Source organism: Colossoma macropomum, unplaced genomic scaffold, assembly GCF_904425465.1.
Source record: "Colossoma macropomum unplaced genomic scaffold, Colossoma_macropomum, whole genome shotgun sequence".
Classification (NCBI taxonomy): Eukaryota; Metazoa; Chordata; class Actinopteri; order Characiformes; family Serrasalmidae; genus Colossoma; species Colossoma macropomum.
In genome coordinates this window covers 27976385-28001514 of record NW_023494805.1, presented here as the reverse complement: position 1 = coordinate 28001514, position 25130 = coordinate 27976385, and the positions used below count along the sequence as shown (strand labels likewise).

At 39.9% G+C, this 25130-nt stretch overlaps 1 protein-coding gene across 1 annotated transcript in view; it reads right to left on the bottom strand.

Annotated features, from left to right (window-relative positions):
* Window positions 1-18853, bottom strand: part of fgf11a (fibroblast growth factor 11a) — an 82869-nt gene extending 64016 nt beyond the window's left edge. The window contains exon 1 of the mRNA XM_036597379.1: window positions 17606-18853. Coding sequence (XP_036453272.1) covers window positions 17606-17798 — 193 coding nt within the window. The 5' untranslated portion in view covers window positions 17799-18853. The remainder of the gene's footprint in view (window positions 1-17605) is intronic.
* Window positions 18854-25130: the final 6277 nt, after the last annotated feature.

The following is a 25130-nucleotide window of genomic DNA, read 5'->3' as shown; positions in this document are numbered from 1 at the left end:
TTAAAAAGTATAAATGAAAAGGCAGATTTACTTCGCTCTGCTTTAAGCTTCAGCTATAGCCGCTTTCCTCCCATCTCCGCCAGAAAACTTTTCCTCGAAAGTTGAATAGTTTCTTGTAAAATTCTCAACATTCGATTGTTTTTACGAGGCTGAAGTTGCTTCTCATTCGCCAGCTTCTTGTTCGAAATTTCCTATTCCACCTTAAATTCTGACTGAGGCGCCAAATGTAAATGCGGCACCATTTAAGGTGGAACAGAAAAATTCGAAAGAGAAGTCGTCAATTCAAAGTTTATTTATATAGCGCTTTTTACAACAGGTGTTGTCACAAAGCAGCTTTACAGAAAAATCTGGGTCCAAGCCCCCATGAGCGAGCCAATGGTGACAGTGGCAAGGAAAAACTCCATACGAGCAAGAGGACGAAACCTTGAGAGGAATCAAGACTCAAAAGGGGAACCCATCCTCCTCTGGTCGACACCAGATAGCAAATAGTATTAAAGAAGAAGAGAAGCTGACTTCATCTTCTCAACTTTTTAGTGTTTGACAGTCTCTTGTTGCAGATTCAACATACCAGGAAACCAGCTGCAGTGCTTACAAATGCGAATAAGTCCATTTATCTCCAGATGTTCGTCTTAAATCTCTCTCTTTACCTTTTCATTAGCTACTAGCTAGGCCAGAGTGCGTTGCTATGTGACCTGCAGTCTGCACACCAGTTCTCAGTCATTGAGAACCAGGGCTTTTGCACTATGTTGCACACATCCCGTCTCAAAGATATTTTACTGACACCGCGATCCCCACTTTTTACAACGAGACCAAAACTGAAGTTATGAAATCACTAAAGAAAACGGGTAGGACGACTGTAACGTGCTGTGTGGACAGTCATTGCCACAGAATCTTATTTCACCGTAACTGCGCATTTTATCACAGATGAGTGACAGTCTGCGTCTCCTGTGCTCCAAACAAAGGCAGTGAATGAGAGCCTTCTAGTTCACTTGCCACATCACTTCCATTTGATTTATTAATAGGTATTGGAGGTAAATTCATTAAGGATCATTAAAAATACTTTGCTTTAAAACTACCAAGTCCTCACACAGTGAGAAAATAGTAGAAATCCTGTATAGGAAAAAGAAAGATGCATCGATAATCGTTTTATAATCGCATTGCAGCCCCCTGAATCGTAATCGAATCGAATTGTGAGGGGCCTAGAGATTCCCACCCCTACTACACTCATTGTCCATTTTATCAGCTCCACTTACTATATAGGTGCACTTTGTAGTTCTACAATTACAGACTGTAGTCCATCTGTTTCTCTGCATACTTTGTTAGCCCCCATTTTACCCTGTTCTTCAGTGGTCAGGACCCCCATGGACCCTCACAGAGCAGGTATTATTTGGGTGGTGGATCATTCTCAGCACTGCAGTAGCACTGATGTGGTGGTGGTGTGTTAGTGTGTGTTGTGCTGGTCTGAGTGGATCAGACACAGCAGTGCTGCTAGAGTTTTTAAACACTGTGTCCACTCACTGTCCACTCTATTAGACACTCCTACCTTGTCAGTCCACCTTGTAGATGTAAAGTCAAAGACGACAGCTCATCTGCTGCTGCACAGTTTGTGTTGGTCATCCTCTAGTCCTTCATCAGTGGTCACAGGACGCTGTTGGCTGGATATTTTTGGTTGGTGGACTATTCTCAGTCCAGCAGTGACACTGAGGTGTTTAAAAACTCATACATTCTCTAATTGTAGAACTTCAAAGTGCACCTATATAGTAAGCAGAGCTGATAAAATGGACAAAGAGCGTAGAAACGAGGAGGTGGTGTGTCTGATGTGTCTATGATGCGTATGTGTATATGATGTATGTGAGTATTATGCGTGTCTATGATGCGTCTGTGTGTGTGCGATGTGTGTATGTGTATAATGTGTGTCTATAATGTATGTTTTTATGATTCCTGTGTGTATGATGTGTGCGCGTTATGTATGCAAGATATGTGTATCTGTGATGCGTGTTCATGTGTGTGATGCATGTATGTGATGTGTGCCTGTGTGTGTATGATGTTTATATAATGTGTGTGTATGATGCATGAGTCTATGCTGCACGTGTGTGTGTGATGCATGTGTGTATGATGTGTGTGTCTATGATGCCTGCGCGTGTATGAAATGTGTGTGTGTGTGTATATGATGTGAGTGTATGGTGCATGTGTGTTGTGTATGTATGATATGTGTGTGTGTGTGTTGTGTGTGTTCCCTGAGGATGAGGAGCTCAGGTGTGTGTCTTGTCCTTCACTTTAATGTTCCATCAATCTCACACACTGGAGGCATGCCAGGGTGCTCAACACTTTAGACAGATATTAAACACACACACTCACACACACACTCACAAAGACATCCTCAAACACCCCTCAGCCCTGTAACAGTCCCGCACTCAAAAAAATGAATGTTACTTAAAATGTTACTTAAAATGTCAAGTGGTTCCACTTAACTGTGTTAAGTAGCTTCTAAGATATTTGATTAAGTAATGTGTATATATGGAATTTAAATAAATCACACAAAGTGATTTGAGTAAATAGTAATTGATAATCTAATATGTGTGCCCGGGGACCCGAGTCACCAGGGAGCCCCCATGAGCAATTATGACAACCTAACAGTTAAACAGCTGTTTTGACTCATGGTGGTAACGTTACTAGTGGTACACGGTAAACATGAACTAATACCATGTCCTAAAAGCAAGCAATGTGAGCAATCAAATTTCTGTGGGAGCCAGTGACCACTGAATGTGGATTACTTGGATTGTGAGAAGCAGAAAATGCAGCCAACCTCTGAGCCTGCACTTTGGAGGTGTTCAGAAATATCCCAGCAGATTTGTTTGAAAAATTAAAGCAAGATTTACACAAGACTAAACTAACTGACAGCAGTTCAAAAAGAAACAAAAAAAGAATGGAAGCTGTAAGAAATATGAAGGGTGGACACAGTAAATAGTGCACTCAAAACATGGCCTGCTCACCACTCACACACACACACAGCTCTGAACATGCTCCCACTAATGACTACACTTTTCAGCAAAACTGAAAACTAATGAGGTTTTATACTATAACATACAGTAATAAGATCTTCTTTATGGCGTTGATGAAGCCATTAAATTGCAGGCTACTGTGCTGTGGTGCGAATAAAGACATGATTAGACAACATGATTTTTCTATAGTTATATAAGACTGTGTCATGAAACTGTCACAATTATAACGCTGGTTAATTATTAAAGCTGCCCTTTTTGTACTATTACTGTATTACGTTGTTTTAGTTAGGGCCTAATTAATGCAGCCGAACGTGATGAGCCATACTGTTCAAAGGCCAAAGACTAATTTTCACTTTTAATTAGATAGACAATGAAGGTAAAGCTAAATCTTAATTTAAATCTAAGGCAGCTTATAGGAAATGGCCCTTGTTAATTAATCTTAATACATCTCAGTCTTGGTGCTGTTTTGTCTTGGAACACACTGTAATTTTTGCTATACGTTTAATCTACATTAAATAGTTATTAAAATGTAATTTATGAATTACATACGTGATGAAATACATTTATATTTGAGTTTGTATTGACAGCTTAAAATCTGCACTCATGGCTTTTTTCCTGTTTGTTTCAATACAAATTTGTAAATGGTATCAGTTAAAAGTTTAGAATCTCCACTTTTGGAAAAAAATTCTCCACTGAGCTTTGAGTCAGAAATTCCACCAATTTTTCCAAATGTATATAATTCAATTGTTAAGAGAAAATTTAAGAAAAATTTGTGACCTGTGACTGAAACATACCTAATAGCGTGTAATACCTCCACAAGCATGTATAACAGCTGGTTGTGAAGGACCTGCGTTGACTTCTAGAAGCAATTCTTGCTGGGAAGCGAAGTGATTTTTCTTCACATGCCGTGAAACATGCTGCTGGTCCCTGTCTGTCAGTTTCATGTTTCGGCCGCAATTCTGATGAGAATTTCCTGTAAACTGTGATTTTTGCCACTGTTGGTAGACCCGTACGACCGTTCGCCTCGATACACCTGCAAATTCAGCTACTTCCCTCACACTGTGGCCTTTGGCACGCCCAAATACAATCACTTCTTTTTATCAATCATTAACATCTGCTTTGCGACCCATTTGCCACACATTGAACAAGACTGCACTGTACCACCTAATCTATGAATCCTGTCACACCCCCGCCCAACATCCTCGGGCAATGCCATATGCAGGAGCCTGAAGTTACTACCACCTCACCACCTTATTTTTTGTCCGGGGAGCTTAGTTGTTTTATTTACTATCTGAAATAATCAGTGAAACTACATGTCTTCTGATTTTTTATATGTAATGTTGATAATGGTAAAGTAGTAGGGGTACTATTTTCCTTACAACCTCTTGGATGCACCTCTTGCTTAAAAAATATATACATCAGGCCAAAACCTCATCATAAAACAATGTCCCCAGCATCAGGCAGCATATTCATAACCATTTCATGCAAAAGTTTTATGTGATGTAGTTTTTGGAGACATTAAATGCTTCATATGTCTGGTTCTTATCACCAATATTGTGAACAAATTGTCTAGTTCCTCCTGAACAAAGCATGTCACATCAAACCACTCTGAATGACATTTACATCTCAACCAACTGATTATGCAGATATTTTGTAAAAGTAATGGAATTCCCCCTTTTAAGTTATAGGAGCGAGGAATAGAAGTCAGGGCTCCTCAGAGTCTCCTGGCCATGTAAGGTGTTAAGCAAAATGAAATGAAAAGATGGTGCATTTTAATTGAATAAAAATGAATACATTTGTGATCACATAGGTCTACAAATATTCCTGTCAAAAAATACTTTTTGTTTGATGTAAATTCTGTAGATCCTGATTTACGTTATATATTCAACGCACCATCATGTGGTAGAGCAGCAAAGTGCCGAAGTCTATAAAACTGCAATACTGTTATGTCACCATCCTCCAATGTGCATCACACTCCTGCTGCCCTCACATAACTCATAACCCTGACAGCATGGATCTGATGGGTCACGTAAGGGCTACGTCTGAGGCGAGAGCTGATGGGGCTGCCATGACACGGAGAAGGACTGGAAAGAGGGGATGAGTCACAGTTCCTCTACAGTAAATGAAAAAGACTGACTGCCTTCTCTACCAGCGACTCACTGTCGTAATGAAATGTTACAGCTCTACAGTACTGCAGAATTATAAATGGAAACCTACAGAGTACTTACAAAGTACTGCTCCTGCAGAACAATCAGTGGTGGTACTTTTTATTATTTGCATGATAGAACAAAATTAGGGAAAAGTCACACTGTGGGATTTTAGGGTTCTGCAATAAACATGGCGACAAACCAAAAATGAGTCTACATATGTCCCAGATAAACTATTTCCAAATAGAGCTCATTATCACTCATGCAGTGGAAATGTGCATTTAGAGTAGGGATTAAGGCAATATTCTGCTTAAAGGTGCAAAATACTACATTGCAATTAAATTGCTACATATTGTGATTGCAATATACCTTCCAATATATTGAAACCACTTCAATGAATCCCTGATGTGATGTGGTTTAGAATTGACGGAAATCTTTTATGTTTTTTCAGATCATGTGACTGCCTTGATTCATGTAAACACCCAAAGAACGTCTGTGATTGGTCAGGATGGTCACAGCACATGGTAAACCATGAAGTGATTCATAATAAGGTTCATTTTCTTATTGCAACCTTCTGCAGTATCAGTGATAGAAAGACCGATCTAGAATAAGGAATAAGTAATTGTATGTTTTGTTGCACTATTAGACGGTGCCTTTTACAACAAACATTGTCACAAAGCAGAAGTCCAGACACCTGGCGAGCAGACGAGAAAGTGTGGGCATCCCAGGTCTCTGTACATTGTGTGATCACTGCATGAAGAATGGACCAATAAGAATTATGCATAAATTATTTGGAATAACATCACTTTACATTCATTTACATTGAAAGTTGAGAATGTTCTCTTTGTACTGTAATTGTTTAAATTTGGAGACACATTTACAGTGAGCTCCAACAATCTGAGATCACTAGTAACTTTTTAAAAGAAGGAGGAAAAAACATTACTACCTGCATGTTAATATGAGATTTTATTCAGAGTAATTTTGAGCCATTTCTATTGGTCTAAAACAAGAAGAAACGTATAGTGATGCCCTTTTGTAACATTTTCTTTTTTATGCTATAAAAAACAGAATTTGCTGCTGTTCCAGTTTATTTCCTCTAACTGTGCGTAGCTTTATGCATCATGATCCTGTATATACTAAGGATTACATTTCAAGATATGACTTGAAGTGGTCCGATGACATGAAGCCACAACTAAAATCCTAAAGGGGAAAACTTTGGACGGGACAGCTGACCTCTCTCTCTCTCTCTCTCTCTCTCTCTCTCTCTCTTTTTGTCTCTCTCTGTCTCATGCACACACAGCAAACACATGCACAGACAAGGTGCTGGTGCCAGAGATCCTGTTATGAGTATGTTTATTCGCTCTTCAGAAACAGTCGGTGGGTATTTAAAGCCCAGATGCTTCAAAGCCAAAGTGTGTGTGTGTTTGTTTGGTAACATAATGGAGATGCCGTTCCATTCTGTCACATACACACCTGTTTTCACCATGAAAAGACTCCTAGTAAAACTCTCCCAACTGACAATGCTCCTATAACACACACACACACACACACACACACACACACATGCTCACTCACTCTCTCTCTCTCTCTTTTCTCTCTTTCTTTATGCGCTGCTATTAAAACTTCAACAGGTGTAAACCAGAGAGAGTAAGAGAGAGAGAGAGAGAGAGAGAGAGAGAGAGAGAGAGAAAGCGTGTGTGTGTGTGTGTGTGTGCTGTATGAGTTTGAAATTGAGCCTCTGTATTGAACCTAATACTCTGAACTGAAACACAATAACACCACAGCATCAGGCCTTAACACTCACAGTGCACACAGTGGAGAGTGTGAGTGACAGTCTAATTAGACACGTTCATGGATACAATCAAACAGGTGTGTGCATGTGGCGGGGTGGGGGCAGAGGGAGAGAGAGAGAGAGAGAGAGAGAGAGAGAGAGAGAGAGAGAGAGAGAGATAAGTGTGAGAATGTGTGTGTCTCTCTCTGTCTCATTTGTGTGTTTCTGGGAACACCACAATAAAGTTCACTTTCCACTAGCATTACTGAATGTAAATCAATGCTACACTGTAAAAAATGACTCATCAGATCAACCTAAAAAAATTACTTCATATAGTAACAAGCAGTTGAACTAGTTTACTCAACTCATAAAATAACTTTGATTAAAAGAATTCCTCATTCAAAGTATTTATTTAGGTTGAAAAAAATTTGAGGTAATTTACTTGTTACCACATGAAGTACTTTGTTTAGGTTGTACTGACGAGACATTTTTTACAGTGTCGTATGTGAACATTGCTAAGATTTTAAAATGCATCATTCGTGCTATAGTACAGTCTATATATGCAAACTAAGATGCAGCTCATTTTTGAACTTACTGTTTTTATAATGTCAGAAAATCATCATGTTTACATATATTACATATATATTTACATATAGTGAAGCCTGGATTGCTCTTTTAATGAGGCAAATACATGACAGCCAATTAATTTAACATCTGATATCACTCTTAAAGACAGTGATAAAAAAAAAGCCTCTTTCATTTTTAGGAATAAAAAGAGGTTGGAAAATGGCCAATTGGTACTAAACACAGAAAAAAGTAGTCACAAAAAGGTAAGTTACAGCTCAACAGAGCACAGAATACAACGTAAATCAGGAGTGCCCGAACCTGGTCCTGGAGATCTACCACTCTGAAGAGTTCGGATCCAATACATCTAGCTCTAATATTCAGAAACCTTCATTACCTTGATTAGGGTTGGAGCCAAACTGTACAGGGTGGTAGACCTCCAGGACCAGGATTGGGTACCTGTTCCTACATTTTCCTTTTTTTTTCTCACTGAAGTCCACTTCGAACATACTATGAAAATTATTAAAATTATTTATTTTCACATACCATTTTACCACTTCTCTTAATTTTTTAGAATTAAATAAGTTGTTTTTGTTACTTTTGTTAGTTGTTCTGTTCTGATTGGCTGCCCTGTTGTGCCTCATTCAGAAATAAGTCTTGGCTGAAACAGTCCCTGTAAAGTCAGTGTGAATGCAGCTGGGTTTCCATATATGCACTGGTGAGTGAGTGGTATGTTTTGAAATATTTGCAATGTTTACATGCTACATTATTTATTTCAGAAAAGAGAAGAAAATTCAGCTTTCAATGATGTAGAGTATTGAATTGTTTATGATGTTGTAATACCGAAAACATACTGAACCTGACTCTTCATACAACACTGACAGACAGAGAGAGAGAGAGAAGTTTAAGGTTAGGTGTTCTGTGTAGGTTACAGGTTGTCCTCTGGTTTCATTATGCAGAGGTGACTCAAGTGTTCCACTGTATTCTGATACTGTTTAAATGTCACTGAAATGTCATCACCTTTTGTGTGTGTGTGTGTGTTTGTGTGTGTGTGTGTGTGCATTTAATTGTCAGAGACCATTCTTATTCTGGTTATTTGTTGGCACAAGTGAACAAGCATTTCTGGAACTTTGCATCCCTCATCTGTGTGTGTGTGTGTGTGTGTGTGTGTGTTGAGTTGGTGTATCTGCTCTTCATGTGACCTCAAATCAGGCCAGCCAAAACACCTGGGACCAAAAAAGACGAGGTCACACACACACACACGCACAAAGACACACACAGACACACACACATATACACACTCGACTCGTTCCTAACAGGTCATGTTTGTTCCGTGTTGAGGCGTCCACGTTCCCGTCTGCAGGTGAAGATAAATCTGTGTGCACTGACAGATCAAACAGTCTATCAATAAAATAACTGAGTGCTGGGCAGTCACAGTGACCTACCACACCCTCCACAGAGAGAGAGAGAGAGAGAGAGAGAGAGAGAGAGAGAGAGAGAGACATCATATATCATCACTATTGGAACAAAACCTATAATGGAATTTAATGTAAATATTTTCCAAGTATTACATTCATGTAATGTAAAGGGCAGCTGATATTTTAAAATTTTATTTAAAAAAAGCCCAAAAATACAAAAGCATAGATACAAGGTTTCACTTCAGACAGTGACAATATATATATATATATATATATATATATATCTATATATATATATATATATATATATATATATATATATATATATATATATATATTGTTATATTGTTAGAATCAAGTGCCATTCAGTATGAGACATCCCAGGCTTATTACATACTAAGGCTTATTATTAAGCTATCCTAAGTTCATAGAAGTGTGTAATAAAACTTTGGACCCGCCAGTGGGCCCTGGTCATTTAAGGGGTTAAAAAGTAAGCATGAGTACATTTAGCTCTAGAGCTTTACAGTCCTATGGACAACTGTGGACAACTAAAAATGATTGTTTTTATTTTCAATATGATAATATGATAATTCTTAAGCTCATAAATACACAGCACCTTTCTCACAAACACAATGCAGTAATGCACAGCGTATCTTCAGCGGCCTGAATTAGCTCTAATCTAAACAAGGAGCAGAGATCAGATGCTCAATTCCCCCTTTATTGCAAATGTAGTTATAAGTCTGAAGTTTGTTTTTTTTTTTAGTTTTGCCCTGAAGCTACGAGGCCAATGTGGCTAACAAGTTATGGAAGCTTATACCCCTCCAATTGTTCAACCTGCAAACCTAAATCAATACATACATGTCTTAAACTATGGTGAGCTGTTAAGTAATTTCAAATAGACTGGCACTGAGTATCATAATACTCTCTATAATAATGCACAAAAGAATAGACAAAATTCAGGACTCAGGATGGCTGCTAATACTGTTTTAGCTACACAATGCATTGTTGTTCATTTGTATAAATAACAGGGTTTTAATATATTTCTGAATATTTTTTAAATGAAATCATTTCGTATATGTTGAGGTTCTTGCCTATTATTTTGGCAAAGAAGACCAGAACATCTATATTTTCTTTACATTTACATTTACATTTACATATTTTCTGGGTTGAAGCTTTGCAGTTAGCTGTGGTTGTACACCACACATGGGTGTTTGGTTGCTTCTGATTGGTCTAACTCGTCTACACACAGTTCACAAGTTCAGTGTTATTAGGTTAAATTTCCCCACATAAAACTTAAGTTGACATAAGCTAACATTGTTGTTGATGCAGGCTATAATTTAAACTGCAGCTCCTGCGATTTGAAAATCGTTCAAATTTCAAAAACAAATGATCTGGCAGCAATTTCACATAAAGTGGACCAACATTTGCTTTAAAGCATGCGCTTGGGCAACACAGCAAGGAGGAGGGAGAAGAAAAAAGGACAGACTCGAGAGGCTCCATTCTATAACAATGAGACAGAGAAGGAGGGAAAGAGAGAGGGGGGAGAAAGAAAGAGATTGACAAGAGAGCAGATGTCCTTCACTAGATAAGGGTTAAGGGCATAAGTGGGGATACACTACCTGGCAGGGGAGAGAGAGAGAAAGAGAGAGAGAGATGAATAGAAGTGAGGGATCAAAAAGATGCAGTGGAGGGGGGGGGGTGATAAATGAGAGTGTTAATGAGAAACGGAGTGTTCAGACGAATGAATCACCCAGCAACAATGAAGTGCTCCAATGACACAGGCACACACACACACACACACATACACAAACACACACACGCACGCACACACACGCTGTACTGTATTCTGAGCGTGTTGTCGATCAGCTGCAGTGGCTCACAAAGTACAAACAACTCCTGTACTCGAGTGCAGGTACAGACATCCTTTATAACACATTACTCAAGCTGAAGTTTCCTGTTTAAAGCTAAAGTTGTGAAGTTGTAAAGCACAAAAGTACTTGTTTTTGAACACACTCAACTATCAAAATTAAAAACACTGAATTTTTCTAGCTACTAGAATTTCTAGTAATAGTTTATTTTAATAGTTTTATTTTAACTTTTTTATTTCTGTTTATACCTGTTTGGTTGCATACATGATTAACAGTGTTTAAAAAATAGGCAAACCTTTAAAAAAAATACGTTTTCAGCATTTCAGATAGACCCAGGACTGGTTCTGTTACTTGCATGCTGTTGATTTCCAACTCTCCCCTGGAATCGTACTCTGATGCACGTCACACAGGTGTATGGACGTTAGATTACATTTGACGGTTTTTGTTGTTTATATTTATAAACATGTATCTTCAGTTAGGAATTTCAATATTAACAGTTGTTTTATGAACAGGAACAACAGAAATTATGAACATAATATGTAACATCCATATGCCTGTGCACCATGTAGCTGGACACTCTCACTATCAGCATAACACTTTGAGTGAAAAGTAGAATCTTTGAATGCCTGGTTTGTCCCCGTTTTGCTTTAATGACAATGTGCACTCAAACTGGCAAGAAGTCCATAGGTTTGTGCAAAAGCGTGAGCTTCAGTGGAAGAGATAAGAAAAACACAGTACATGGTCAATGTCACAAATTAGCTTCCATATCATGGAAAAATGACTTTTCCTGACGTTCAAGAAATTATAGTGTTTGACGTAGTATGTAAACGTTAAAGTTTTGAAATGTGCCGTTCCTCCTCAGTCCATATATGAAAACTAAGCTGTCTTGAAGTTGTACATATATCCACCTACTTGGCCCACAGCCGTTTAGCTTCGCATTTTTGTGGTGAATTTACAAGGTGTGTTTGAGCCTGGACTGCTTTTTGAATGAGATTCAGTACAAGGCAGCCAATCAGAAGAGAGCCTGTTTGCATATTGTCACTGTTGTGCAAAAACCTTACATCTCCATTTTTGTGGTTTTGGACTTTTTTAGTAATTTAAAAACTCACACTTCCCTTTGTGTTGTGTTAAATTTTCATGATTTTCCGAACAATTCTTCTTACATTAACTTCTGTTTTAATTTAAGAATATTTTGTCCTTCTCCTGTAAAGTTACTATTTTATAAAAATGAGGTTACATTTTGACAGTGACATTGATCAGTCTTAAAAGCACATTATCAAAAATAGCCTGTTTTATTTTTAAGGAATAAAGAGAGGTTGGAAAATAGTTGTGGAAAAATTAATTATGGCTGTTTTTGGCTCATAAAACCACACAAATGTTATAGGTTTAAACATTTTATGTACAAGTATTTTATTTCTTCATTCTACTTGTCATAACTTTTCTTTGTTTTACATTTTTGAAATTCTGAAACTTTCTGTTGTTTAGCTGCAGATTTAAATGAAAAATAAAAAAATCCCAGATTATCAATGTGCTCTCAGACTTCTGGATCTCACTGTATATACTTTTTTGTTTTCTTATGTTTTCTACATATGATAAGGCTGGCAATCCATGTCAGTCTATTTGCATGCATATCATCACTGCTGTGCATCTCTAACATCTACGTGTGTGTGCGTGCGTGTGTGTGTCTAATTGCAGTGTACCTGTCTGCTGCATGACAGTTTAAGTGTGTGCGGGTGTGTCACATGCTGTCATGTCAGATTGAGTCTGTGCTAACGGACACTAATGAACACCGGTCACAACAGCCCACTCAGCGTTTAACAAGGTCATCACGCCCCCCAGCACTCACACACACACACACAGGGTGAAATCTCACAGCTGGAGAGCAAAAAGACACACAAACACACACACACACACACACACACACACACACACACACACACAGTCTCTGTAATTCTAGTATTATAATTCTTTCTATATCCTTATTTACTGTATGTTTTGCCTACTGTGTGCACTTGTCGTTGCTGTTCTGTGTTGTGTCTACTCAATTTATGTCACATGGTTTAATGTTGTGAAGCAACCTTGAAGAAATAGAGCAATGAAAAAATCAACTTTCCACTTGTCTCAGATTCAGCTGATCAGTCAAGACATGTTTGGTGTCCAGATTTGCTTCTTTAGTCTAGTGCTGGAGCTACAAGGCTAACTTTGCTAAAAACTAGAAGTCAATAGTTACCCAAATCTTTTCCATAAACACATCCCTAAAACTTCTCTCAACCTGCACTGCATCCAGGTGTTCATTAAGGTCATCCAGACTGGATATGATTTAGAGGAAAGCATGACTTACTGTGAACTATAAAAATAAACAAACTACTGTGTAGCTGAACACAGTTTTAGACAACAAGTGATTTGCTGAAATCTGACTCACCCTCTGCATGCACACAGGCATATGGACGTTTGTCTTCTTTTCTGATTTACTACAAACATTTTTATTATGAATTTTTATACATTTTTCTTACTATCAGCATAACACTTTGAGTGAAATGTAGAATCTTTGAATGTTTACAGAAATTTCACAATTTTAGTATTTAGTTTATACAAAAATTCATAATGAAAACTTTTTTGGTAAATTAGAAAAGAAAATTAAAGTAGATACAAAGTAGATACATTTTCACAAGCAGTCTCAGATTTTGGACCCCAATGTTTGTTGGTTTGTTTACATTTTTTCTTGGTTCTAGATTGTTTTTAAAACAGCTGAAATCCTGATAGGGAAAGAAAAGGAGAGAGAAGAGACAAAATAAGGGGCAGACAGAGAGAGAGAGAGATTTTGAGGGAAGGAAGGGAGGACGGAAAGAGAGGAAGATAGACCAGGAAAGAGGGAGAGAAGGAGTGATGTATGACAAGAGACATAAAGAGAGGAGCTAGAGGGATCAAGGCAGAGAGAGACAAAGAGAGAGCGTTGGAGAGAGAGTGAGGGATGAGGAAGGGAGACAGAGAAAGGAGGGAAAAAGAGACAGAGTGAGAGTTAGAGGAAGGGAGGGCACCCTGAGTTCATATAGGGTAAAGTTTCTAAAGTAAAACAGCGTATAAATTCTCTCGTTTACCCTGGGGTACAGAGAGAGAGAGAGAGAGAGAGAGAGAGAGAGAGAGATCAGCGCTCTCTAAGGAGTATTTCCTTTGCAAAATTACACACCAAGGGCTTTCTCCCTCTCTCCATCTTCCTCTCTATCTCTCTCCCTCTTGCTCAGGGTTTTGTGCTGACAGGCGAATCTGTGCGTATGACAAGGCAACACTATGAGCACCGTCAGCCGCTGATTCTCCTCCATCAAAGCTGAGGCAGACCCCTTGCCATTTCCATAATAAAACAATAAGCACAGCACTTTGGAGCAGCATCCGGTGATCCTAACAGCGACAGAACCAAAGGCAAAGCAGGCTTGTGTGCGGCCGTATTTTACCACATAATTACAGCTGGGCAGCCGGCGCTGTGCCGCAGCAGATGCTGTGCTACGCGAGGACGCTTTCCCTGGTAATTACCATGATGAACTTGGCTCACGCCTGTCATCAATATCCCGACGTGATGACGCGCACGTAGCCAAGCCCTCTGAACTGATGAGGCTCTCTCAAGTGTGCGTTACTGTGTATACGTGTGTGCGAAAGAGAAAAGCACCTTTGGAGCTGGACGAGCTTTACTAGGGGATGTTCCATAATGTAATGTTTAAATACTAAATAATTCATAGGGATAAAGTATATTGTCACTGACACTAACACTAACTGTCATAACTAAACTTCATATCCACAAAATGGGAACTTCACAGGAGAACAAAAATAAAGTTTGCATGGTTAAAACAGTTAAACTGTCTGGATGTAAGCAAGGTCATGCAGAATGTTATGATGTGAAATGTGTGCTTTCCAGAGGAACATGTTTGCAGAACTGTTTACAGTGGTGGTGATAGAAACCAGTCATCTGAGGTGTTAAATGCCTCTAAAGGTCCCTCACAGAAAGTTATTACACTGTGAGTACGCTGCCTGCTGATGCCTGAGACACTGTTTTACAATAGATTCACTGGTCATGCGTGGCACCACCACTGCGAAGAAATGTGAGTTGGTAAGATTATCTACAATCAATCAGTTCACATCATAAAATGTTTACAGAATATACAAGACAGACATGATTTTTTTAAATGTGCAAAAAGAAAAAAAAATGGATTTACCACAGACAACCTGGATTGAAACATCAGTTCATGTTAGCATTACATTATCAGATCACAGTCAATGACAATAACATTATTTTCAAAATGTTGTAGCTTACTGTACACCTGTATTGAGGATGAAAGAACTTTGTCAAGACATTTTATACACCTTGTCCTCCGACCGCCAAAAGAAGTGGTGTTGTTTATTTCCAGTGGGTTTTGTTATTAAATTATTGTTATTGATTTGAACAAGACTTCTTTAGATCTTTGAGGTAGTGTCATCATCTATTAGCAACCAGAGTCCTGGGTCAAATCTGTGAAAAATAGATGGTGTTATCATGCTCCAAGGTTAACCAATGAGTTCCAAAGTAATTTTAATTACACATACACATATGCAACATGAAAACTGGCAACCTCACCATAATATGCCATGGAAGCCAGTAAGCTTTATCATGGGTGAAAGTGAAATTATTTTGACAGTAGGCTACAGTCTGAGTAGCTGGTGTTGTGCAACTGTGTTAAATTATAGTAGCAGCTTCTTTCACACAGTCAGTACGATGCACAAGAGTGTTAGCTTGCTTGTAGTATGTATGTGGCAAAACATGTATGTTTGTATACTATTTAGTAACCTCATAGATCAGAGGACCTGGCGACATTTGGGGGAAAATATACACAGAACAACACATATTATCTTTGGTACATCTTTGTTTACCACAGGGTGCAATAGCGGTGATTTATAATGACATTCATTTTTACCACAGGCAACAATGGAATTACTCTGGAATTATTAACTGTGATGCCTGTGATGCTGGGTTAAAGTCACAAATCTCTACAAAAGTCATTTCAATTATAGTACCTAAAGATTTTAGATTTTAGAAGTAGTCAAGCTCAAATAGGGTTAAAGAAAGAGTTTGTGCCCATAAGAGACTGAAATAAATCAGCAGTGTTTGCCTTCTGGATGCCACTAGGCAACACATCCACCATACAACTTGTCCCCGTGTCACCTCTGTACCAGTAGATAAGGCTAAATCCGCCACAGGCACATATTCGTAGCATTTTCTCCAAACCGTCTCAGAGAGTATTATTCTATTTTAAAAGTTTCATTCAAATGTAAATTGAATAAAAAAAGAAATGCATTTATGAAAAACAGGATGGCTAATTTCTGGGGTGAAGGATTCACCGTGTCTAAGAGCAGGAGACCAGAGGGGTCTGATAGTAAGAGAGACCCAATTCAATTTCCATGCTTCATTTATGGTATTTGCATAGCATTCACCCCAGCGGCTCCCTATGCTGACAAGAAACACAGAGGACTCCATTTAATTGTTCTAGATATTGTTCTAGACTATCTCTTGGGTAAAGCTGATCATTATCTCATAATTGGCAAGCTGCACTTTGTACATACATGCACACAAACATAAATACATTTCAGATGAATTCATCTACTCAAACTTCAAACCAAACCCCTCCGGCTATCTTTTGAAAAGCTGTGTAAAATGCATTCAGGCTTTTCCAACAGTAAACATTGCATTACAGTCTCTCAAGAGGGAGATGAGCACATCTGTTAAAGATGGTTCAGTTCCCCACCACTTCTCTATGATGTTATAAACCTCTGAAGGGCCTTTGCCCGTATTCTTTACCACCTACCCAACATGAACTCATCAGTAATATGATCGATTTATTGTGACAGAGTAAAACTGTCATTGTGGTTTATTACACAAACAACAACGTTCATCCACCCAGCCCAACACTCATCCATGCAGTCTCTCTATACATACAGTTGCATAGTGAGAGGACGAGTGAGGCAGACACTGGAGGACTTGTAAATGTTTTTACATGCGACTTTTGCATCTGTTGGCTATAAATTGCCAGGCACTGCAGCGTCACACAACCAAATAATCAGGACGATTACACAGCAGTAAGCGCTGTTCTCCACCAGACACTGATGGACAGCACACTGATGTCTTTTACGGAAGACGTTACTGCATACTGGGTATCGGTATTGGGTCGATATCAGCAGATCAGATATCAGGAGACCACAGTAACCACAGTAACCACCTTAGTAGTTTTGAAAAAAAAATTGGCTGATACTCAAGATTTCAGTGTTGGTATCGGTATCAGCAAAGTGGTATCATGCCAGCTCTAGAGGACATCTTTAGTATCCCTATGAGTGTCTCCAGTATCACATACACACTTCAGCACTAGAGTAAGAAACTGCTGATAAGTAAGTATTTTGTCATTTACAGTAAATGGCAAACTGATCTGACCAATCACAATATGGAAGACCAAATTACACTTTTGGAAATTGGGTAACATTTTTGTTAAAAGTGGTTTAAAAGCGACGTTCTTCATCCCTGATAACCAGAACATGCTTACATCACACAACTTGTCAATGCACCATACACAATCACCCAAGTTCAGAGGGTATCAGTGCATGAGTGCTCAGAACACTCACAGGGTCAAAGCAGGCAATAATGATTTTTGTCCTTCAGTTAGTTCTTTAAATTATTATCAAATCCTCCTACTCACAGATAAAATCATAACAGAAGATAACAAAAGAAATGTGATTGTGATCAACTTTAACCCTAACTTGAAGCTGGAAAGAACACAGAAGGTAAGTGTGGAAGAAGGAAAAGGAACCTTTCTGGACTCACCGGGTCTCTTCTCCAGTTTCCTCCCTCGGCCGCCGCATAGCCGCACTTTGGAGATAAGGATGAGGATTTGTTTCTGACACAGGGACTTGTTGCTCTTGGGGCAGGGCTTGCGCTTGCTGGCGATTTGCCGGTTGGCCTGGGGTTCCTTCACTTCCCTGCGCTGTCGGATCAGTGAGCTGGCGAGGGCAGCCATCTTGTCGTGCCAGGATCACCCGTCAAAAGGCCGCCAGCCCGCCCAGTCACCCAGGGCGCCGGACAGGAACAGGCAGGGGGAGCACAGACAGCAGGAGAGGTACAGGGTCTCCCGAGGCAATCAGCAGATGAGGAGGCAATATCAAAGAGAGAAAAGGGGGCTGGATCTATGAGTCAAAGGGGTGGGTTCACACCAAATAAAGTCCCAGTAAAGTTTTCTTTGGTTGAAAAAACAGAAGCAAACAAACAAAAAAAAAGAGTCTTTTTGAATTGAATCAAGGTTGTTTCCTAAATGGCAACTGCTGTTCTTATTGATTTTGAAGTGGCAAGTTCAGTTGCTGGTGTTGTGTTTCAGTTGTCGTGCCGATATGCTAACGTTGGACCACGAGTGTGGCAGTGGGTGATTAGCGGAGTCATGTTGTTGCTGTCCGGCAGCAGAGAGTGAGGCACCGCTCGTCCATGCTTCACTCTATCTCCATCTCTTGGAGTCTCTGCAGTCCCATCCCAGCCTGTCCTGGACAAGCCTCCACACCACATGCACTTTATCCAGCTTCAAATTGACTTCGTAGCTTCCCAAAACCTTGACTTTAGACTGGAAATCAAGACTTTAGACTGCTGTCAAATTAAAAAGCAAATCACATCATCCAGATTCTCTGACCTCTCAACTGAGACAACTCCAACCAAACCTTCCAAAAAATCCATAAACACTAAACTGACATTCTTTTTCTTCAACCTGAAATCTGTTTTGACTCCATTACAATTAAATTGAAATAAATAGAGAAATTGCTTTTAAACAAACAAAGAAAGGTATTTAAAAAACATCAAAACCTGGTACGGTCGTCCCAGAAGCTCACATCCAGAGTGAGGGATTAGAGGAAGAGAAACAAGGATGGAAGGAATCAGACGGGAGACGGCTTCCCTCCTCCATGCCCCCTATGCATTCCCTCCATTTCCAGCCCCTGGGAGAGGGTTTGTAAATTTCACAGGCTCCCTCGCACAGGGGTGACATTCATGAACGAGGGAAAGCGGACACAAAATGAGAGAGAGAGAGTGGGAGCAGGAGAGAGGAGAGCCTCTCCCTCAGCGTAAAAAGGAGAGCAGCGTGGTGTGCAGCTAATCTCCTGGCAGTTCTGTGTCCTTCACACACACTGAGACACGAGACAGGAGAGAAGGATGAATGAACGTGGGATGACGGGAGGGAGAGGGAGGTGTGGAGAAGATGGAGGGTGCAGGTATGTGCTCCTTAGAGAGATCGCTGTAGCTTGTACGTGTCAGTCAACTCCGGAAACCAGCTGTGTTGTACAGGTCCTGAGAAAAAAAGTCAGGCAGGAAGATTCAGTTCAATACAGTTGTGTCCTGCTTCAGTACAGCTCTCTCCTAGTTCAGTATAGTTCTGTCCTGGTTCAGTACAGCTCTCTCTTGGTTCAGTACAGTTCTGTCTTGGTTCAGTACAGTTCTGTCCCGGTTCAGCACAGTTTTCTCTTGGTTCCGTACAGTTCTCTCCTGGTTCAGTTCAGTTCTGTCCTGGTACAATACAGGTCTGTCCTGATTCAGTACAGCTTTCTCTTTGTTCTACACAGTTCTATCCCTGCCCTATACTGTTCTACACAGGTTCAGTTCAGTTGAATTTAGTACTGTTCCGTCCAGGATCACTGTTGTTTGGTAAATGTTCTGTTCAGGTTTAGTACTGTTCTGTCCAGGTTCAGTATTGTTTGGTCCAGGTGCTGTCCCAATTCAGTACTGTTATGTCTAGGTTCTATGTCAGTTCAATAATGTTCTATCCAGGCCCTCTCTCGGTTCAGCACTGTTCTGTCCAGGTTCAGTGCTGGTTCATAAATGTTCCATCTAGCTTGTGTTCCAGCACTGTACAGTCTTGTTTCTGTTTTGTCCCAGTGCTGTAAAGTTGTACAGTGCTATACTCTCTGCCCTGGTTCAGCACTGGTAGTCCAGGTTCTGTCCCGGTTCAGCATTGTTCTATCCCAGTGCTGTTCAGTTATGTACCATTTCTGTTTTGTCAGAGTTCTATACAGATGTCTGTACTGTCCAGTTCAGTACTCTTCTGTCCAGGTCTTTTCCCAGTTCAGTAATGATCCATCCAGTTTCTGTCCTTGTTCAGTGTTGTTCAGTCCAGATTTTGTCCCAGTTCAGTACTGTTCTGTCCAGGTTCTGTCCCAGTTCAGGACTGATCTATCCAGTTTCTGTCCTAGTTCAATTCTGTTCAGTCCAGATTTTGTCCCAGTTTAGTACAGGTCTGTCAAGATTCCATTCCAGTTCAGTACTGTTCTGTCCAGGTTCTGTCCTGGTTTAGAGCTGTTCAGTCCAGGTTCTCCACAGTTCTGCATTTCTAATGTCCTGGTCCATTTCCGTTCTGTTCCAGTTCTATCCAGGTTCTGTCCCGGTTCAGTTCAGTTCTGTCCCGGCTCCTCTGGCTTCTCTGTACACACTGATGCCAGTTTCTATCACTCCTTCTCCTTTAGTGTGTGTGTGTGTAAGGTAAGTCTCCTCAGCTAGGCACCTCTGATTCGGCGCCTGCAGTTGACAGTAAGTGTGTGAGTGTATGTGTGTGTATATGTGTGTGTGTGACTGAGAGTGTGTGTGAGTGTGTGACTTTCTCTCTCTCTCCCTCTTTCGTGTATGATCGAGCCAGCACGGGAAACATGCTGCTCTCTCTTCCCCTCCCTCTCTCTAGAAACCCTCCCCTCTTCTCTCCTCCCTCTCTTGTTCCCTCCCTCTCTGTCACTCATATCCCTCCTTTCTCTCTTGATCGCTCACAATCCCTCCTTCTTCCACTGTCCTCACTTGAGTCCTCTCATTCCTCACTTCCTTCTCTCCTCCTCCCTTCCCTCCCTCTCTTCCATTCTCTCTCTCTCTCTCTCTCTCTCTCTCTCTCTCTCTCTGTGGTGTGGTGTGGAGCGTTAAAAAATTAAAGCCCCCTGATGTTGGCTTAAAGGGACAGAGAAAGAGACACTGTCAGCAGCTGCTGTGCTCTCTATAGTTGTAATACTGACAAACTGCCTCATGTATGAGAAAGAGAGTCACACACATTAACACATGCACTCATAGTTAGAAATATTACATAAATTCATAGACTCAAGAACATATAAAGGTCAGACAGGTGTAGTTACAGATGCTGTCTGCACAGTGACAACTAAAGGAGAATTTGACCGATTTTTAACAATGTGTTTGTAATTCTGTCTTTGAGATGTAATCAAAGTCAAAGTGGTTTGATATGACATTGTACTCTGTAGAGAAGCTTATAAGCTCAGATTTCTTTACAATGGTAGTGCCAGGGACCAAGGACACAGTGTCTTTAATACAAATATAACCATTTATTTACAGTACCAAATGACCAGTAAACTTACAAGTATCTTCTAAGTTTTTATATGAAATGCTTATAATGGTAAAATAGGGATTAAAAAAATGTTGGTGCTATTTTGCCTTACAATACCTTGCATGAACCTCCCAGCCATGCCTGGGCCAAAATTATACCTAAACAATGTCTAAAGCATGAGGCAATGTACTGTATTTATAACCACTTTGTATAACAGCTTTCTGTCAGATAGATTCAAAGGACATAAACTCTTCTGACATCTTGTTCCTATCAACACCACTGTAAAAAAAATCTGTGAGATTCTCTAAAATAGATATTTTGCACATCAAAACACTCTGTATGGGACATGAAATAAAAGCCTGAAACTGATCCCTACCCACGAATTGAGACCCAACCCAACCAGGCCCGACTGGTACTGCTTAACCTGAATCCCGAGCTCAAACCAAACCCACTCACACAGATGGATTATTGCAGACATGTTTAACTGTGCTTTGCTTTGTAACAAAATGCTTGATTGACAGAAAATGTTATGATGGGAATGCTGGGATAAACTGATATTTTCACATCTGTAATACATTAACAGTATTAGCATTGTATTTTTTATAGAATTGCTGATTGTACCTGGCAGAGAACAGCATCCATGTTCCTCCGATCAAGAGTTAGCTCCACTGGGCTAAAGTTCCTTATGTTACTGCTGCTACTGCAGAAATGCTTAACACATTTTGGGCAAGTTTAACAGGCAAAGGGGAAAGATCTGCTGCAACCTTTTTATCAACCCATCAATTGGATGATTGTGAATGATGTACTGTCAAACTTCATTCCAGTTTTGTTCAGTGGCATGTTCACCCAATTCTAAACGTTGTATGTGATAAATTCGCCAAAATCTCATATTTTGTACTTGGTTGGCTAGCAGACCTCTACTTTGCTTATATCTTAACAGTTTAATTATACAGAAATTGTAAAAAATCTTCGAAATCCTGATACCACTGATTAAAAAGTACTAAATAATTAATTAAGTGACTTATGTTTATATGTTATCGTTAAAGTTACTTCTTGATCTCTCTGCCTTAGAATTACTGGGTAAACTACCAAACTGGAGAGACAAATCCAGTTACCTGTAAACTACAGAATTATCCTACACTTATCTTCCTCACACATAAGTGTTTACCACTACATGACCTTCATTTTTCTTGTCTTTTAATTCTCGGCTCATCTTCCTTAAATCCGATAAAAAAACACACTCACGTACAGTCTCTCAGACTGACGAGCAAGTGTAGTAAACTTGCGAAGCTGCTTTGTAGAGCTCTTTAAAGGACAGTGTGGCTCTGAAATCTGCTCTAAAACAGCTGCGAGACCCATCCTGACATTCACGTCTCTCTCCCAATCCACTCTTGCGCATCAACCCAATGTGATGACATTTAGATACAAGGCCGCCAGCACTGACAAAAAACAGTGATATAGGGGACCACCCACTCCTTACGTCCAGCAGGCTCATTCTGCAGGCCTTAATAAGGTTCCATCAGGCACATGCAACCAGAATTAGTGTCTGCTGCTGAAGCTTGTTGTCCACTGCTGAAGACGAGCTTTTATTACGCCCACAGAGCATAAATTCCCAGACAACCTCTGAGAGACGGAGACATCCAGTACTGAAAAAGAGAGAGCACACATGCAGGGTCACCAACAGATAGTGAAGACTCCCAAACTGGGCTTCATAACACAACTGACCTATTGTGCTCTGCCCTCAAATGTGTTCCTTCATATCAACTATTGTGAGATTGGACAAGCTTTGCCGAACACTGAAAGAAATTCCAATTCAACTGAACAAATTTAGGTTGGAGTTCAGATTCACTAAATGATATTGAGTGACTGGTTTAAAATGCTACACTACCCAGCTGGAGTGTGTTATTGTGGCTAATTGAAACCAGGCTTGGAAAATGCCATCAAGTTTCCCACAGCCGCTCGGTTATATGATTCTGGAGGGCCAGTTTTCATTTTTGGCTCATATTACCAACTTGATTGGGTCATGCAGGTTTCTCCTCTACAACATCCAGAATATTTGACCCTTTCCCTTTAGGAAGGACACCCAGGTGCTTGTTCTGTCTCTTATCACCTCAAGGCTTGACTACTGCAACACATTTCTGGCTTGTCTTTTTATGCATGCCATCAGGCTCTTAAAGCTGATCCAGAATGCAGCAGCACGGCTTGTCTTCAATCTTCCTAAGTTCACCCACGTCACTCCACTGCCACGTTCTTTTTGCTGGTGTCCTGTAGCTGCCCGCATCAGATTTAAAACTCTGATGCTTGGCCACAAAGCCAAAAAAAGGACTTGCTGCTCCCTGCCTGATGACAAACTCAATCTATGTCTTATACCTTCTTAGCTTGACCCACCATCCTTCAAAACACATGGAAGACGTGTTTTCTCTGTCCTGGCACCAGGTGGTGAATTGAACATGTGAAGAGCAGAATCCCTCACCATCTTCAAATTCCAATTCTTATGAAATTGTCTGGTTTTGCAGTTCTGTCCTAATTCTTTATTTTGGATCTTTCTTTCAAGTTATCAACACCGGCACTTTTCTGGCAGTGTCTTAGCTCTAATTTATTTTTACTAGCTAAGTGGACGGAGTGAGCAACAAAGCACTTTTGTACATCACTGTGGATAAGAGCGTCTGCTAAATGCTTTAAATGTAAATGTACATACACAAACAACTATACTGTATCCTTTCTAACAGTGTATACTCGATCCATCCTAACAGTGTTTGAAATACATAAATTTGAATAAATAATTTCCGTGACTGTTGTACGCTACAATTTCTCATCAAGATAAATGCACTTTTTATCGAATGTTCTGTAAAGGTTGGAAACTTGCATAATAAGAATATATTTGTAGGTGGACAGGAGCATGGAATCCCCATCTTTGCTCTGCCCAGTTCAAGCTTTGCTCCACATGACTGTGCCTGCTGTTTTTTATCGTTTATGTCTAGGATATCATCTGTTTTGCAGTCTAGTCATCTCTCCCTGTTTTCAGTGTTTTCAAGTGTCTTCTTATGTTTCTGTGTATTTCAGTGTTTTTTTATATACATTGCAAAGTTTTGCTTGGGGTGAATGGTGAATATTTTTCTAGTTCTTTCCCAGTGTTTTTTTTTCAGTCTAATTACCTGTATTTACCTAACATTTCTATTCCCATTTGTTTTTTTTTTGTTTGGTGATTCTCTAGTTTTGATTTTGCTTCCTGTTTCTTTGTTTTTTTGTATTTTTGTATTTTTAATATGGACATGTCTATGATGTACCAGACTGCTGGTTCTCACTGTCATGCCACAGACTGTGATAAAGATTTAAAATGCCCTTCAAGCAAAGATGATTCTTGTTGTAAGGTTTGAAGCAGAGTCAGACGCTCGCAGATGTAACTTACAGAAAGGGCTTTACTGATAGGAGCAAAGTTCAAAGTCGTCGTCAAAAACCAGGCAGTGTTCAGATCCAGAAGGCACAAGAAATACACACAGACATACATCAGACAATGCATCAAATCCAAAAAGGGAAAGGCAGAAGCGTGGTCGAAGGTGCAGGCAATTGGTCAAAATCCAAGATCAGAATCAGTGCAAACAAATCCAAAGGGCAGAGCAAAAAGGGCAGAGTCAAGAAAACAAAAGGCAAAAATCATACACAGAATACACAACAAAAGAAAACCGCTCAGTAGATCACAATAGTGGATACAATACCTTGCAACTTTACTAAGCTAAAGCCCGGGCTTATATACTAAACTAACTGTGTCATATGACAAATAACACAGATGATTCACATCAATACTCCAGAGCTCTAGAGCGCTGATAGGAGCGCAGAGTCACGTGAGAAGTCATGTGATTCCTCAGAGGTTCTTGGGAAATTGAGTCCATCTCAGTGTTATTGCCTACGGGAAGCTCGGAAGTCATGTGATCTCCCAGAGGATTCTGGGAGATTGAGCCGAATCCACAAGGGAGTTTGGTGGATGCGTGACACTTGTGTACA